The sequence below is a fragment of the Coffea arabica genome, chromosome 5c (assembly GCF_036785885.1).
Source record: "Coffea arabica cultivar ET-39 chromosome 5c, Coffea Arabica ET-39 HiFi, whole genome shotgun sequence".
In the NCBI taxonomy this organism is placed as follows: Eukaryota; Viridiplantae; Streptophyta; class Magnoliopsida; order Gentianales; family Rubiaceae; genus Coffea; species Coffea arabica.
The window spans coordinates 46,102,290-46,117,105 of NC_092319.1; the positions used below are offsets into that span (position 1 = coordinate 46,102,290).

General features: G+C 37.7%; 3 protein-coding genes across 7 annotated transcripts; 2 read left to right on the forward strand and 1 right to left on the reverse strand.

The window, feature by feature from the left end:
- The first annotated feature begins 309 nt into the window (after positions 1 to 309).
- Positions 310 to 5,470, forward strand: LOC113690827 (uncharacterized). Of its 4 annotated transcripts, none has more exons than XM_072051253.1 (6): positions 315 to 503; positions 1,192 to 1,324; positions 1,560 to 3,525; positions 3,664 to 3,729; positions 4,019 to 4,173; positions 4,972 to 5,470. In XM_072051253.1, the coding sequence occupies exons 2-6, from the start codon at positions 1,232 to 1,234 to the stop codon at positions 5,161 to 5,163; spliced, it is 2,472 nt and encodes an 823-aa protein (XP_071907354.1). In that variant the 5' UTR covers positions 315 to 503; positions 1,192 to 1,231; the 3' UTR covers positions 5,164 to 5,470. The 4 variants fall into 4 exon arrangements, with proteins under 4 accessions (XP_071907355.1, XP_071907354.1, XP_027064703.1 ...); XM_027208902.2 differs by having other exon boundaries at positions 316 to 503; positions 1,146 to 1,324; XM_072051254.1 differs by lacking the exon at positions 4,972 to 5,470 and having other exon boundaries at positions 310 to 503; positions 1,146 to 1,324; positions 3,664 to 3,788; positions 4,019 to 4,172.
- A 132-nt stretch (positions 5,471 to 5,602) lies between these two features.
- On the reverse strand, positions 5,603 to 7,974 carry LOC113690828 (protein trichome birefringence-like 31). The gene is made up of 5 exons (XM_027208904.2): positions 7,547 to 7,974; positions 7,095 to 7,266; positions 6,678 to 6,877; positions 6,434 to 6,580; positions 5,603 to 6,271 (listed from the first exon to the last, which is right to left on the reverse strand). Exons 1-5 carry the CDS (start codon positions 7,921 to 7,923, stop codon positions 5,908 to 5,910), a joined length of 1,260 nt encoding a protein of 419 aa, XP_027064705.1. The 5' UTR covers positions 7,924 to 7,974; the 3' UTR covers positions 5,603 to 5,907.
- An 800-nt stretch (positions 7,975 to 8,774) lies between these two features.
- On the forward strand, positions 8,775 to 14,389 carry LOC113690662 (tRNA dimethylallyltransferase 9-like). Of its 2 annotated transcripts, XM_027208656.2 has the most exons (12): positions 8,777 to 9,110; positions 9,392 to 9,445; positions 9,634 to 9,676; positions 9,964 to 10,072; positions 10,662 to 10,860; positions 11,006 to 11,228; positions 11,704 to 11,798; positions 11,915 to 12,009; positions 12,250 to 12,325; positions 13,562 to 13,701; positions 13,775 to 13,932; positions 14,089 to 14,389. In XM_027208656.2, the coding sequence occupies exons 1-11, from the start codon at positions 8,847 to 8,849 to the stop codon at positions 13,857 to 13,859; spliced, it is 1,383 nt and encodes a 460-aa protein (XP_027064457.2). In that variant the 5' UTR covers positions 8,777 to 8,846; the 3' UTR covers positions 13,860 to 13,932; positions 14,089 to 14,389. The 2 variants fall into 2 exon arrangements, with proteins under 2 accessions (XP_027064458.1, XP_027064457.2); XM_027208657.2 differs by lacking the exons at positions 13,562 to 13,701; positions 13,775 to 13,932; positions 14,089 to 14,389 and adding an exon at positions 13,061 to 13,200 and having other exon boundaries at positions 8,775 to 9,110.
- The last annotated feature ends 427 nt before the right edge of the window (positions 14,390 to 14,816 follow it).

Consider the following 14,816-nt stretch of genomic DNA (forward strand, 5'->3'; position numbering starts at 1 on the left):
TATCATATTCGCCTTTATGTTACTACTTATTTCCCATAAATATTTTGGCATCATAAAAATTCTTTTTTTAAAAAAAAAAAAATCTTAGCTGACTCCATCTGATAAATATATGGTTAATTTAGAGATTAGTAGTTGCTAAATTGATTCAAATCACTCCTACTCAATAATTCATTGGGCCACAATAAACTTACCACCCACCCCCCCCATACCCAAAAAAAAAAAAGGGAGCCTTTTGACCAGAACTAAAAATGGAAACGAAATATACAATGGTGAATATCAGTACAAATAATTGATACGCCGGCAGCCCAAAAAGTCCCCTATTTTATTATTATTTTTTTGTCAGAACAAAAAGTCCCCTATTAACTTCTCAGCTTTGTCCCTCAAGCTCTCCTGCCCAACAAACAAAGCAACTCCGCCTCCCCCCACCATCATCATCGTCATCGTCGTCGTCTCTCAGCTTATCATCATAACCACCCGCCGACCGGCAGCCGCCTCGGTAGCCGGTAAGTTTTAGAATATCTAGAATGTCTTCAGAGTTATAATACTATTCCTATGAAAGTTGTATATGTATGTCCGCCTGGCTGCTGATCGTGTGTGCTAGTATATAGGTTGATCAAAAGCTTAATTTAGCTGAAAATAAACATAAAATAAAGTAAATTCTGGGTTCTAAAAGCTTAAACGATCTTTAGTACTTCAGTGGTTCTTCATGTTAATTATTCATTGATGTTCAAAAATTGGAGCTTTCCTTGAATATTGTGGATGATACTATAAATTAGTTGAATTTGTTAAATTTCTGAAATAGGGTATAGAATGACATAAAGGCCGGTTCAATTCAACTCAGGTTCTTGATATCCTTGATTCCATTTAGTTGATCGTCATACTGTTATTGCCCAACTTTGACAAAGACTTCTTTTTTATCCCTCTTGTTTGTTCTTCTTCCAACTAGTATAGAGCGTATCTTTGAGGCATCTTTATCCGTGCATGCCTGTGCTAATGGGAATTATTAAGCAGATGCCTTGATTGTAGATTTTTAACAGCAGATTGAGGGTTGTAGGTTTGCTGGAGCTAAGTAACTGTATGGGAAAAATTTTTTAATTGCAAACTTGTTATATTGTGTTAATGACATCTCGAAAAAATATTTCCAGGCTGTATCCTCATTGAATTGGGTGATGGTATCTTTTCAAAACACAGAATTTTCATCCCTGTTTGAGGAAGGTAGCATATATGCACTATGGATCTAAAATCCAAAGGTAGAACATGGGTTGGTAACATATACCACAAGTTTGAGGCTATCTGCCAGGAGGTTGATGATTTTGTGAATAAGGTATTCATTCCCTTTCTGTTTTTATTTGTCATACCCAATTTTTATGATTGCTTCAATCTGAAAATCATAATCATAATTTGGCTTATTAATGATGGACTCCTTGGAATACTAGGATTAAAATCAGTATTTACGTGTTTGTCACTCATTCTAATCCTTCTGGTCCCCCTGTTTCATGTGAGACATATGATTATCTATTTGGAGTTTTCTCTCATCGTTGAATTGCTTGCTTTTACAGGATACCAGTAAATATGTGGAGAATGAAGTGCAAACAGTTGGTGAAAGTGTGAATAAAATATGTCCTAATGTGGTGCATGATTTTCACCCTTATTTGGAGGATAATAAACAAGCAAAAGCTCAAGGAGGGACCAGAACGCAAAATGATGTCGAAAGGACCAGTTTTAAATCTAGGGTAGCCTTCAAAGAAAAGCATAGACATGTCAGTGAAAAGAAATCATCTAAGGAGCAGGACAGGTTTGATGTTAAAGGTTGTGATCCAAATGAAGTGGACCATCTAGGGCAATTCAGCCCTCCTCCTGCTTCAGATTCTGCTCAAGTTGCAGAAAAAGACTCACACTGGAAAGAAACTAGTGATGCAGCTATCTGTAGTAACACGGAGTTGGTTCTTCAGGAGAATGTGAGATGGGAGGATTACTCTGCAAGTAGTTATCTAAATTTTCCTAGAGCAGAATATTCATCTAAATTGCCATTATGTCCAAGAGATAATCTACTTATTGATAATTTGGAGTCTCCTGTTGATGGAATTTTATATGGGCCATCAGAAATTTCTAATGAAGAATACTTGAGAAATAGTATCCTGGATGAGGTTTCTTCAAGAATTTTTGTTCAGGGTGTGGGTCTTAGGACTTCGGAGATGGACAGGATGACATGCAATAGCACAGATCTTTCTAAGGAATCAGAAACTGGCTTGTTTCTTGAACAAGACGGTGAATCTACAATATACAAGAAGTTGGAGATAGGGGCTGAAGAGAATGCCAAAGTTAAGGAGCATTATGCTTCTGAACTTGCAAGTTCTCTTGAGGGTAAGAATTCGTGGGAGCTATTATGGACACAGGAACAGCATCCAGTGGGTTTGGAAGACAAAAATTCATCTTTTAGGTCTTCAGCTGATGAGGATCATAAAATTCCTGATCTAGAGAAATGTTCTCCAGAAACTTTGGTTCCTAGAGTTGTTCCAGTCAAACAGGTAGCTGATGATAATGCAGAACCTGCTGATGAAGCAGTAGTGAACCTGTCTTCACAACATGATGATCATGTAGAATTCATAAAATGTGGTACGGGTCTTGAAGCAAATGTTAGAAAGGAGCATTTGGTGGTTGATAATAGAGGTTACCTTAGTCATGAAAGTTCGTCTGATTTGTCATTACATCCAAGGAAGAAGCATCCTGATGCTGAGGATTCAAATTTGCTGCAGGACAAAAGTTTGTATAAATCTTTACCTATTTCTACAAATGAAGATTATTGGTCAACCATTCCAGCCAAGTTATCACCGGAAACTTCAGTTAATGACGAAACTCTCAGACCTTTCCAACAGAAAGAGGGAGAATGTAATAGCCCACAATGTTCTAATGAAACTAAAACTGACTTGTCTTTAGATTGTTACCGTTCATGCATGTCCTCGGATTTCAGTTTTGACAAGAATTGCTTGGTGGAGAAACATGCATCTTCAGAACATTTAAGGTTTCCTGAATGTTCAAGGAAGCTCCACGTGGAGACTGATGAGCTGAGTTCTCTAAATAGTGGATATTCATCTGGATTATCACTAATATATAGGACTGAAGATCATAGAAATACCATGCCCACTAAGATGTCACCAGTTAATTCAGTTAATGATGCAGGGTTAAGTGCCTCCCAGAAGGATAAGACGATGTGCAATAACCTTTCGGATGTTTTGAGTACTAACCCATCATCTGAACTAGTGTCTTCAGGAATTTCTTGGAAGCATAAATTAGCTGAGACAGAAGCTTCAAGTTCTTCCATGTCGACAGAACTTTTAGACCCGCCAGAATTTTCACATGGAAATTGTACTAAGAAGACAGAGGAAGTCTGTTGTGATTATACTGATTCCGGTGGTTGTGCGTCAACACTATCCAGCAGTTCTTGTGCATCCTTATTTGGTTTGACCTCTAGTAACAAGGATGTAAACCTGGTTCCTGCATTCCTGGGGACTTCCTCATCTGCAGGTGGGTGTTACAAGCTTTTGGTGTTCTTCAGGAATTGTGAAATCTTCTCCAGTTCACCTACTTTTTTCTTTTCTTTTTTCCTTTCTTTCACCCTTCTTTTGTTTTCCTCAAATTGACTGATGACCATTTTAAGTGCAGATTCCTCCAGTACTGATAAATCTATGCTTGATTCTTTTGGGAATAAGCTTCAACAATCCTTCAAAGGTGGTCAATTAGAAGCTGATGTCTTCATTGAGGATTCTAATGCATTCAAACTATTCACAGTTTTGTTCTTTTTTCATTGTTCTATTTTTAGAAGGGGAGGAAGGTTGTGGTTTGAATAGTTTTTATGAAACTTCTAGTTAGTGGCTAATTATAACATCATCCAAATGGACCTTATTTGTTGTTTGTGAAACTGCAAACACTAGTTTGGATACAACTGTACTTTCTTTACGAAGTGTCTATATCAGGAATATGTATCACATGGTTCCTGACTTTCAAATGCTTTTGACAGGGATAGTGGATGACTCTGTTAGTGATATTTCCGATGCTGACATGGAGACTATCGATCTCTCTGATAAAGCAAAACTTGAGGAAAGCTGTGTTATTGTGGATAATGAGCTACTGTATGCCGCCTCCTGCAGACCAAGAAAATTTAGATCATACAAGGTATTTTGTCTGTCTCTATCTGTCTCTTTCTGGGTTGGTGGGTTCTATGTTTGTGTGCAGCTTGAGATGGTGTGGTGTTTTGTGCTCATGCTGATCAAAGATCTTTTAGATCTGACAGAGCATGCTTTGTTTCGTGGCTTATAGTATTTGTTGAAGTTTGAAATATGCAGTGCCTTACTCTTATTTTAATTGTTGTCATGCGTGCCATCTTAAGAGTTAGTTAAAGCAAAAGTTGTACATTAAGCTGAAAGTTGATTAAAGTATTCTTTTAAAACATGTAGCTGAGTACGATTTTGATGAATCACTGCTTGATTTTTGATAAGCACACACTTATTGTATGTTCTTATTGGAAGTTTTCAATACTTTTTCTAGAAGAGTTCCATGTCATGAATTTTAAAGTTATTACTACAACAAGCTTCATTGTCATAATTGTTATGATTAGTTATGCTCCAAGAAACAAGCTTACCACATTATAAAAAGAATAAAAGGTGAATTCTTTTATCAAGTAGGAGTTTCAATGTTGTACTGAGTAGTTCATTTTTTCATTTTTCCTTCGTTAGTTTGTATGTATATCGAGTCATCTGGTTCTGTATATTGTTAATGCTTTCAAATTGCAGCATCGTTAGTCATTCCTTAAGCATGTGATGATGGGCTTGATGCTTTTGATCCTTTTGACCTCCCTGCTTGAAGAGAAATAGCAGTTTATTGTAGATTGATCTGCTGAACAGGTGGAAACGAGCATAACTAATCCTTTTTTTTATCTTGTCCTGCATTTTTTCCCAACCTTCCCAACCCCAGAAACTGATACAGGAGGCTTTTGCTTCAAGAAAGAGAATAATAAAGGAGTATGAGCAGTTGTCAATTTGGTATGGAGACATTGATTCAGATACCAGCTTCCATTCAGATCAGCATCTTTCACCCCATATGACATCTGCATCAAGACCCTCACAAGCACGTGATTTGGGTGAGTCAGAATGGGAGCTTCTCTAAGTTCCTTTGCTCCTCAGTGAAGATGCAGCCAAACGAGTTCGGAGCTTTCTTTCCTGGGCTGATGAATCTCCGGCTATCCTACGTCTTGAGGCGGTTCAATTTCTTGTAAGGTCTTTTGTAGCAACTGAGAGTAAACAGGTCTTTTGTAGCAACTGAGAGTAAACAACTCAAAAAAACTTCTTCTTTAAACCATGAGATGATGGTTCTTCTTTTGCCAGTCCAGCATTGGCAGCGACTGGATTGTAAATAAATGTTAAGATCACACACATTCACACACCAAAATATAATACAAAAAGTTCTTCTAATCCTTGAAGTGGTTTCTTCTATTGTTTCTTTCAGTCAAGCATTCAAATTGACCATGTTTAAATACACTATTTTCTGAAGTGTAAGTTAGAATTTGCCGCCAATTAAATTGCATTAGATGAAATTAGTGCAACAGTTGAACTTCCGTTCAAAATGCAGCCTTTAGAACGATATACATGCTTTATTGGTGCGTCCTACAGCTAAAAAGGTTACACGATTTCTGCTACAGCAAGCATCTCAATAGTGTTCTTGCAGAGACTTGCAAGTCTGTTCAATGATGTTAAACGTGAAAATCTGCTATGTATGTGGCATACTCATTTCTAGCATAACTGAGAAAGCTCCCGGTTGAATATTTCTGGTCTTACTACTAGGATATCCATATGTTAATGTTGAAATACCTGAGAAGTTGGTCAAAGCAAGATGGAAAAATTCGAGGACAAATCATGCAATTCCTGAATTATTACGGTAATCCTGCAAAAGAACTGCATAGAAAATCTCATTCCATACATCTGGGATGCCTGGCAAGCACCAGTGAATGCAATCAGCATACGTTTTTGGATCAGACCTCTGTTCTTTGGTCAAGAGCTTCCCTTTACGTTCGCCAAATACTGAAGTATGGCCGTCTTTCCTGTACTCTGATAGCTGTGTAATGTTTAACAATCTAACATTCACTTTCAATTTTCCTAAAACATCTTTCACTGATCCCATGATGTCAAGATTGGAACCAGTGCCCCAGTATGGCCCTTCAATGGGGTGTGACTCATTGAAGCAGTTACCATCGCTTCCAGCCTTCCACTCCCAGTTCCTACAATAAAAGTCAGGAAAAAAGCATGAAATGACAATTGATCTTATGTTACATGCTGATTTTTGTAAAGTTTTAATTTTGCTGTGATTGTGCATTAACTGCCCCTTGATATGTTTATGTCAGGCTTATAAAACTATGGATCTTCAGTAGATTAAGACTCACCACAGATGCGTCGGGGACATGGTCATGAAAAAGATCTTTTGATTGCGAGGGTTGATTCCGGTCTCTATCCAATTTGCCCAAGTTTCCATTGCCAGCTTATACGCAGTTGTTACATTGTATTCTCTAACATCGTCTGGAGATCCATATCTAAACGAAGATGGTCTGAAAGTTTTAGCTGGAATCCATAGCCATAACTCTGAATAATGATGTGAGTCAAATGAATAGGAAATATGGGAGTACGTACGTTGCATTGATCAAAGGTTTGTACATCCACCATACATAGCTCTCAAAAACCAAAATGTCAACTCCCTCCCACTCTTTGCTGTGCTTAGCTATGGAATCAAGCCTGACCATTCGTTTTAGTACAGTGTGATTCGTAGCATGATCTGAAATAGACTCAACAATGAAGGGTGCCCAATAGTACTCGATCGATGCATTAAACTCCTGGAATCAGATGAGGGATTAATCAATTTCACTTGTTGCAAGCGATGCACTAAAAAGAGATTGTTTCATTTCAATCAGCAAACCCCCTGAAGCAAATGCATTAAACAAATTCAACTGACTAGTCCTGTTAAGGTATGCCATGCTCTTTATTGTCCTTTTCTTCTATTTTCATTCTCATCTTTTAGGCATTATGATTGAATGAAGAATCGAGTCGTACCTCAATAACGAAAATTTTTCGGGGAGGAATCCTTTTAAGAGACTTCATTCCTTCTGGAATTACAGATTGTACTAAACAGACCATCGACTCAAACATTCCTCTCTGTATTGAGTCCCCTATGAACATCAGCCTTTTGTCCCTCAAAATCTCTAGCAACTTCAATGCATCAAACCTGAAATTTTTAACGGTGAAACAGTTATACGCAGGGGTAATTTAAAAGAAAAATGCCCAGAATCATAGCAGGTCCTGTCATAACATATATAGTTTCAACTGTTTTCAAGAACAACTGTTATTTATCTCAATGATAGTGTTGAAATCTCCTACATTACTTTGTGGTTTCACATTCTCTTTCCCCACCTATTAATAGGCAAGTGAATGCTACGATGCAGTGGGAGCGGAAAAGGTTGTACGACAGAACAACGTGGTTCAGAAGATAACCAGTTCGATTTTACCTAGGCAGGTTGCATCCATTAGGCTGCCATCTCCAATTTTGATACAAAGAATCAGGCCTTCCATTTTTAAGGCAGGTAACCTGTTTAACCAAGTAAGGGCAACTGTCTTCTCTATAAAGCGGGTAGCTTAAATTATCCCATACCCATTTTCCTTCAAACACATTGCAGCCATCTTCGATCACCTCATCTTCAGAAACAATAATTGGAAGTCCAGGCCCTCTGCTTCCTGCCAAACGGGATTGCCAAAGAAAATACAACTCGTTGTTCTTCAAACTATCGAGTGCAACTCGTACGCCTCCTAGCACAAGCAGAGAAGCCAATGCAACCGGGAAAACCAGCTGCATTCGGCGATGATATTGAATGGGCTGAGTAGTCATTGGGAGCTAAATTCTCTAGAAGATCATCATCCTTTGCTATTCTTCTGGAAGTCATTCTTGAAGACGAGTATTGTACCATTAGCTGAGGTGCAATATCTTGGAATAAAAGCATAGTTGAGGTATTCTGCGCAACTAATATGCAACAGCAAGTTGGTATGTTATGAAGTTTAGGTGTGTCTCAAGCAAACTTGTGTACTGTAATTGAGCTGTGGAATTTGGTTGTCAATGTCAGCTTCAAAAATATAAACAATTGCTGGAGATGTGTCAAATATCAATAATAATGTTCCTTAATTCTGTGAGGAAAAACGACTGTCTCATTAAGTCAAAAACTTGGACTAGCTCTATTGCTCATAGTTCTTGGTTTGGTAACCGCAAGGTCTTACGCAAACCTTTTCTTCAACTTTGGCAGCCAAGTTTTTTGCCAAGTCAAGTTTTTGTCTCCTACAAATTTTTTAAAAACTTTAGTTACAGTAATCTTAAAAAAATTTTCAAAGTTTTTAAACTATACACGTTTCAAAATATTCAAAAATTTTTTAAAAAATTTTTACAGTAAGTTACAGTAAAATTTTAGACAAACACTCAAAAATCTCACTTGACAAACGGGCAGAGGAGATTTCTGAAATTATCCCCCGTACTTCTAACTACATGCCGTAAATAAAACAAAATTACAGGAGTAGCATCTTAATAAAACAAAATGGTAGGGATTAGAAGGTATACCGATGATGATGATAATTTGATATCCCCTGTGGATTGAGGATAATCAATTTTCTTTTTTCTATTTTTTACGTAAGAAAAATAAATGAAAAAAATCCAAAAAAAGGAAAAAGAAAAAATATAAAGAAAACAGACAAGAAAAAGAAAGAATCTGTAAAACTGCAACGTCGTCTCACTATGCGTTATCCCGTTTCTTTCTCCTGACTACAATGATTGGCGGCGTCGGAGTTCGAATGAGTTGCCTCCTTCTCCCGTACTTGGCGGGGACGCCGCTTCACCTCCCCTGCTTTCGTCCCTTTCATTACCACCGCCGCATCGGGCGACTCTTCAGCACCTCCTGCTCCTCCTCCTCCGTGGATAAGAGGGAGAAAGTGATTGTCATCTCCGGCCCCACCGGTGCCGGCAAAAGTAAGCTGGCTTTAGAGCTTGCTAAGCTTCTCAATGGGGAAATCATCAGTGCCGACTCTGTTCAGGTCCAAGTAAAACAACCATACTCAAGAATTTCATTTTATTTACTCATAAAGGAGAAAAATTCTCTTTTTATGTCCCTATTTGCTGCTTTGAAGCTCGGCAGGGTTGAAAACGATCCCTCCATCAGAGACAAGGACGAAAACCGCTAAATTTATTTTGCTGCATTGGGTTCTTGTTGAGGAGAAGAAATTAATTTTGATAAACTCAATTTTTAAATGATTCATGTTAAGTTGATAAACCTCAGAGTTTCTGTATTGAGCTATTCGGCTTTTATTTTAACCAGGTTTATCAAGGACTCGATGTTGGATCAGCGAAGCCTTCATTAAGTGAAAGAAAGGTATTGAATTCTTATAATGCAACTCCTGGATAAACTTCTCATTTGCATATTCAGTTTTTTGTTGCTCATTTTTGGTTTTTTTGCTCCAGCATTGTTCTTACCTTTTTTTCCCTTGGGATTAGTTAGTCATTTCATTAGGCTGTATCATGTCAAGTTTATTCTGATTGTGATTCTTTTATATGTAACAGGAAGTTCCACACCATCTGATTGACATATTGCATCCATCTGAAGGTATTGCATATCAATATTGATGGTACAAAATATATTTCCATGGATGTTATTTTCTATTATCTTGGAGTAAAATAGAGATGAGGCATAATGCATGAAATGATTGAACTTCTCGAAAAGCTGATTGCTATAGCTTTGTTGTTTTAAATCAATATGAGTTTGTAATGGAATTTAAATAAGAGCACTCATTGAGTTAATGATTTTGCACATGTTTTTTGATATGTCTAGTACTGCAGTTACTAGTTATATTCTTATCTCTAATGTTATTTGTTTTATGTTTGCATAATTAGATTATTCCGTTGGGCAATTTTTCATGGATGCAAGGCAAGCTACAAGAGATGTCCTTAATGCTGGCCGTGTTCCAATAGTTGTTGGCGGTACTGGACTCTACTTGCGATGGTATGTTTATTACTTGTACCAAAAGCTTTACTTGATTACCTCATCTGAGAGTAAAAGGAATCGGAAGCAGGTGTTGATTTGTTTATTCTTGGGCTTAAAAATAATGGTTTATGGGAGATAGAAATTAGAATCTGAGATTGGAAAGCTGAGGATCTGATTCCTCAAACCATCTCATTTTTCTTGGTTGACCTACATATTTATGAGACCTAAGTGAGGAAATTCTGGTCCTTTACAACTATTTGTTAGCCCTCCTTGCCAGACTTCACTGTGTTGATTCAAAGGTCAAGATAGATGTACATGGATGTTGCATTAGCAATTCTCAGCTAGCTTCTAAAATCAGGCTAATTGGTTAGATTTTAGTACACTCCAGTCTGAAATTATTTAGTGACACCCATAGCACCCATTATGTTAATTTAAGTGTAATTGTGGCGCCTAGATCTCCATATGGAAAAGAAACATGACAGTTATTCCCCAGCTGCTGTGGCTATTGACATTGGATGGTGTGGTTTAACTGGATTTGGTACTACAGATTCTACTGCTTGCTGCTTATGTGGTTCATAATGATAAATTTCTCTCTTTGATATATAAGGTTCATATATGGAAAGCCAGATGTTCCCAAAGCCTCTCGTGAGATTACCTCTGAAGTTTATTCAGAACTTGCAGATCTAGAGAGAGATGGTGATTGGGATGCAGCTGTCCGGTTAGTAATTGAATCAGGAGATCCAAGTGTTAAACTTTTAGCACCAAATGATTGGTATCGCTTACGTCGCAGACTTGAGATCATTAAGGTTGGTTTCCAAGCTTATTAGTTTTGTGTGAGATCTCTGTAATGTGAATCTAGAACTTGCTGTTTCATCTGTTTCACAATGCTAGAATAGATATTTCCGAGTAGGTTTAGCCACCATATTTACATGTATGGTTGTGTACACACAGTCTAGTGGTTCACCTACATCAGCTTTTCAAGTGCCGTATGATTCATTCAGGGAAAGCTTGGATTTTCATCTGACTGACTCTTCAGACATCAAGTCTTCTGTTGATGGACTTCAGGAAGATAACTCGAAGAAATTGGACTATGGCTTCCTTTGTTTTTTCCTTTCCACCCAAAGGCTGGACCTTTACAGATCAATTGATTTCCGGTGTGAAGATATGCTTTCAGGTGCAAATGAAACTTCATAGTTACCCTGCCTTTTGAACTTGAGGTGTCTCAAAATTTAATTGTGTAGCTTTCCTTGTCTATTGGGACATAGGAACTTTCCTCTGCTACTTCCGTTTGGTTGATTTTGTGAACTGTTTGTGTGTTTTGTTGATTATCTATTTTATTCATTTCTGCCTTTGTGTAATCTATTTATTCCCGGAAATTCTAGAAAATACTTGATGTTGATCTAGTTTTAAAAATAAATCTTTATTGCCTTTTCAAACAGTTTGAAGTTTGACGGCAACTTGTAAATAGCTCTACTAATGATCCTCAACCTGTGGTGCACAATGTGAGGTGCAAAGTTCAACAATCCAGACACATACTATTTGATTGTGATTGTAGTTACTCTTCAAATTGATCAAATTGACAGTCTCAGCTTCTACTCTTGCCAGTGGCTTTTCTTAGTATCTATTCTGACGAGGGCTTTTCATCACAGGAGATGATGGATTACTATCTGAAGCAAGTTGGCTTCTTGACTTGGGTCTCTTGCCTAATTCTAATTCTGCAACTCGAGCTATTGGTTACCGACAAGTATACTCTTTTTCAAGATTGTTATGATAAATTCGTAAAAATCATGCTTTTTAAGCTAATCCTGAATTATGAACTGACAAAAAAATGAGACCCTTGATCTTTATTTGACTCTTCAGGCAATGGAGTACCTTTTGTGCTGTAGAGAGCAAGATGGTCAGAGTTCTGCTCGAGATTTTTATACCTTCCTATCTGCATTTCAGAAAGCATCTAGGTACTTCATATCTTTATCGGAACTTAACCAGCATGTTAGTCATGAGTCCTCTCAAAAGTTACTGCCTTAATTTTGCACCAGAACATTTGCTGGATCTTTCTTTTTTATTTTGCTCATAAAAGCTTTTGCTGCTTAAATATTTGTATCTCTTAACCTGAGTTTGTTTATGTTACATGGGATGTGCATTGTTCTTTGCGCCACAGTCCTTAGCCACATGTTTTCTTCTGTTTCCCAATGCAGAAACTTTGCGAAAAGGCAGTTAACATGGTTCCGCAATGAACATATTTATCAATGGATTGATGCATCTAAGTCTCTGGTATGTCATCTGTATTTCCTAACTTCTTGTTTATCATTTGACTAATTATCTAACTTTGCTTAACATAAACTTCTTTACAATACTTAGCAGTAAAAAATTGGATTCCTGAGCAAGATACTAGAAAAGCATACTTCTTGGAGCCGCGCTAAAAAAAGAATGTTTTTCCAACCAAATACATTTTAGATTGTTAAGATTGTAGCAGATAGAGCCAATCATCAATGGAGAGTGGATTTGAGGACCTGGATATTTGACCCATACAGCCTTGTGAAACTTTTAGTATCTCCATCCTTATCAACTTGAAAGGCCTTGATGCCTGGGATCTCTTTCATCTGATTGTGGGATCTCTTTCATCTGATTGGGCCAATGTTGAGGGCAGACAAATAATGTCTTACCCAGGGAGTTCTTACTAGAGTTTCTCATAAGATATACATTTCTAGCTCTTTCCTTAAAGTTTTAACAGCTTCTCTAAATTAGATTACTTTCTAAGTGGCAATGAAGCTGCTTTTGGTTGACTGTTTATGATGAACCTGACCAGCCAAATTGGGAATCCTCCTGTAGCCTTTAAGAAAAGCATTACTCGGTTAGCAATTCAAGCACAGGAACCATGTTCACGGGTCTTGAACCTTGATATTTCATTAAGGTTGAATCTTTGAAGTTAGTTTCATATTGTCCTCATGGTTCAACATGATTTCATACTAACTTGGTTGGCTTTCTCTTTCCTTCTTATGCCTGAAGTAACATCACAATGCTTTGTCGTGAACGGAAGTAAGAGTGAAACAGCTTTATTGCAGTCTTAACTTCTGGCATTTGAAATGTAATTAGAAGATTGTCACTGGTGGAGAAGGAAAGATTTTTAGAGATAAAAACAAAAAGGGAGGATGGGGATCCCATGGTGAAGAGGCTTTCTATCTGCTGTAAGAGAGATGAGATGGGCCGTAAAGGAGTTGCCATCAATGTAGGATGTCACATAAATTCTGTGGAATAGCAGTAACTCTGCCTAGCTTGGAAGGACAATGTGATCAACCTTTACTAATTGTGGCTTTTATTTGCACTGGACTTTTTCCTTTCAGCACTCTTTGGAACTTGCGCTTATGGAGGCTGATGCTATATTCAAAATTGGACAGCTAGTCCCTCCTCCATCCTTTTTCTCTCCCCCCCCCCCCCCCCCCAAAAAAAAAAAAAACAGGAGCACTTTCATATCCCTATGCTACGTGTTAAATATCAGCATGTTTGCAGGAAAAGGTTTTAAAATTGATACATGATTCATATCATGATGAAACCGGGAACTTGGAGGTGCCTGACTCACTTGCAATGCATAAGGATGTATCAAATCGGAAGGAAGCTTCACAGTTGAAGGCATATCGAACAAAAAATAGGTATGTGCTGTCTGTATATGATCGTCCTACTGCAAATGAGGAATGGGTTTTTACCTTTAATTCCCATGTGAAGGCAATTCATTCAACGTGAAGATTGTTCGCATATTCTAGACTGGATAAGGAGGACTCAACGGCAACCAAGTCTGTCTGTTTGTTAAATGATATACAAAAGTGCCTCATCTCTGACCTTTGGCCGTTGGACATCTCAAAACCTTTTAGATTCTTGTGAAGGTTAGCTTTCAAGTTCCAATAAGGACAACAAATGGTTGGTTTAGGACTTCTTTTTCTTATTTCTTATCCCTCTATGTTTAGGTCAGCCTCCTTTTTAAAAAAAAAGAAAAAATTGCATATCCTCCTAGTGAAGGTTGTTTAAACTTATTTGTGCAGAAGGGTTGAAGACCTCCATTTGGCAAAGCTTTTCAAGAGGATTTTTTTTTTCTGTAATGCCTGGGCCTTGAAGATCTTGTCAAGTACAGCTTCCGTGGAAAGGCTGGATTTGAAGGTAAAAAAAATCAAAAACTAATTGATGCTAGACCAAGTGTGAACTATTACAATATACAAGATGTAGTCTAGATGTAGTCTCTGTAGATATTCTATTGAGCCTCCCCAAGAAATGAGCAATCTCTATGCTTCCTTAGTTGAGAAAATTGGAAGAAAAGAAAGTGGAATGGAAAGTATCAATTTGCCATTCTGTTCTGTCTCTCTTAAGAGGGAAGACAGGTAGAAATAGGGGGAATGACGTAACTGGAAACTCAATTGCTAACAGCCATTGCGAGTCCCACGCCACTGCCGTCTTGTCTCATGGTCTTTCGAAGACCAAAGTATTGCCATGGATGGTGTTCAAAAGTGGATCATTCCAGATCACAGAGCAGACTAGCAATAGGTGCAAAAACAGCAAGTGACTTTGTTAAATCCGCGAACAGTAACTGTTAAATGCGTGATTTAAGAAAGATAAGGATGCCAAGTTTCTATCACTTCCCATTTCATTAACCCACCAACGCATTCGAGTTTGTCAAAATCTTCGAAATTTTGGTGAACAGGATTTTGCATATTGCTTTGGAAACTACGCACTCTATAAAAGGCTCCTTCAGAACAACTGAACCTCAATCCTGTCG

What these genes read in the sequence shown, in the direction of transcription:
- LOC113690827 (XM_072051253.1), top strand. Translation starts at nt 1,232, where the DNA reads ATGGATCTAAAATCCAAAGGTAGAACATGGGTTGGTAACATATACCAC. An exon ending in TTGATGATTTTGTGAATAAG is followed by an intron (nt 1,325 to 1,559) that starts GTATTCATTCCC and finishes TTGCTTTTACAG; the next exon opens with GATACCAGTAAATATGTGGA. An exon ending in GGGGACTTCCTCATCTGCAG is followed by an intron (nt 3,526 to 3,663) that starts GTGGGTGTTACA and finishes TTTTAAGTGCAG; the next exon opens with ATTCCTCCAGTACTGATAAA.
- LOC113690828 (XM_027208904.2), bottom strand. Translation starts at nt 7,923, where the DNA reads ATGACTACTCAGCCCATTCAATATCATCGCCGAATGCAGCTGGTTTTC. An exon ending in AATGGATGCAACCTGCCTAG is followed by an intron (nt 7,267 to 7,546) that starts GTAAAATCGAAC and finishes TAAAAATTTCAG; the next exon opens with GTTTGATGCATTGAAGTTGC. An exon ending in AAACCTTTGATCAATGCAAC is followed by an intron (nt 6,581 to 6,677) that starts GTACGTACTCCC and finishes ATCTTCGTTTAG; the next exon opens with ATATGGATCTCCAGACGATG.
- LOC113690662 (XM_027208656.2), top strand. Translation starts at nt 8,847, where the DNA reads ATGATTGGCGGCGTCGGAGTTCGAATGAGTTGCCTCCTTCTCCCGTAC. An exon ending in TCAGTGCCGACTCTGTTCAG is followed by an intron (nt 9,111 to 9,391) that starts GTCCAAGTAAAA and finishes TATTTTAACCAG; the next exon opens with GTTTATCAAGGACTCGATGT. An exon ending in TTGATGCATCTAAGTCTCTG is followed by an intron (nt 12,326 to 13,561) that starts GTATGTCATCTG and finishes GCATGTTTGCAG; the next exon opens with GAAAAGGTTTTAAAATTGAT.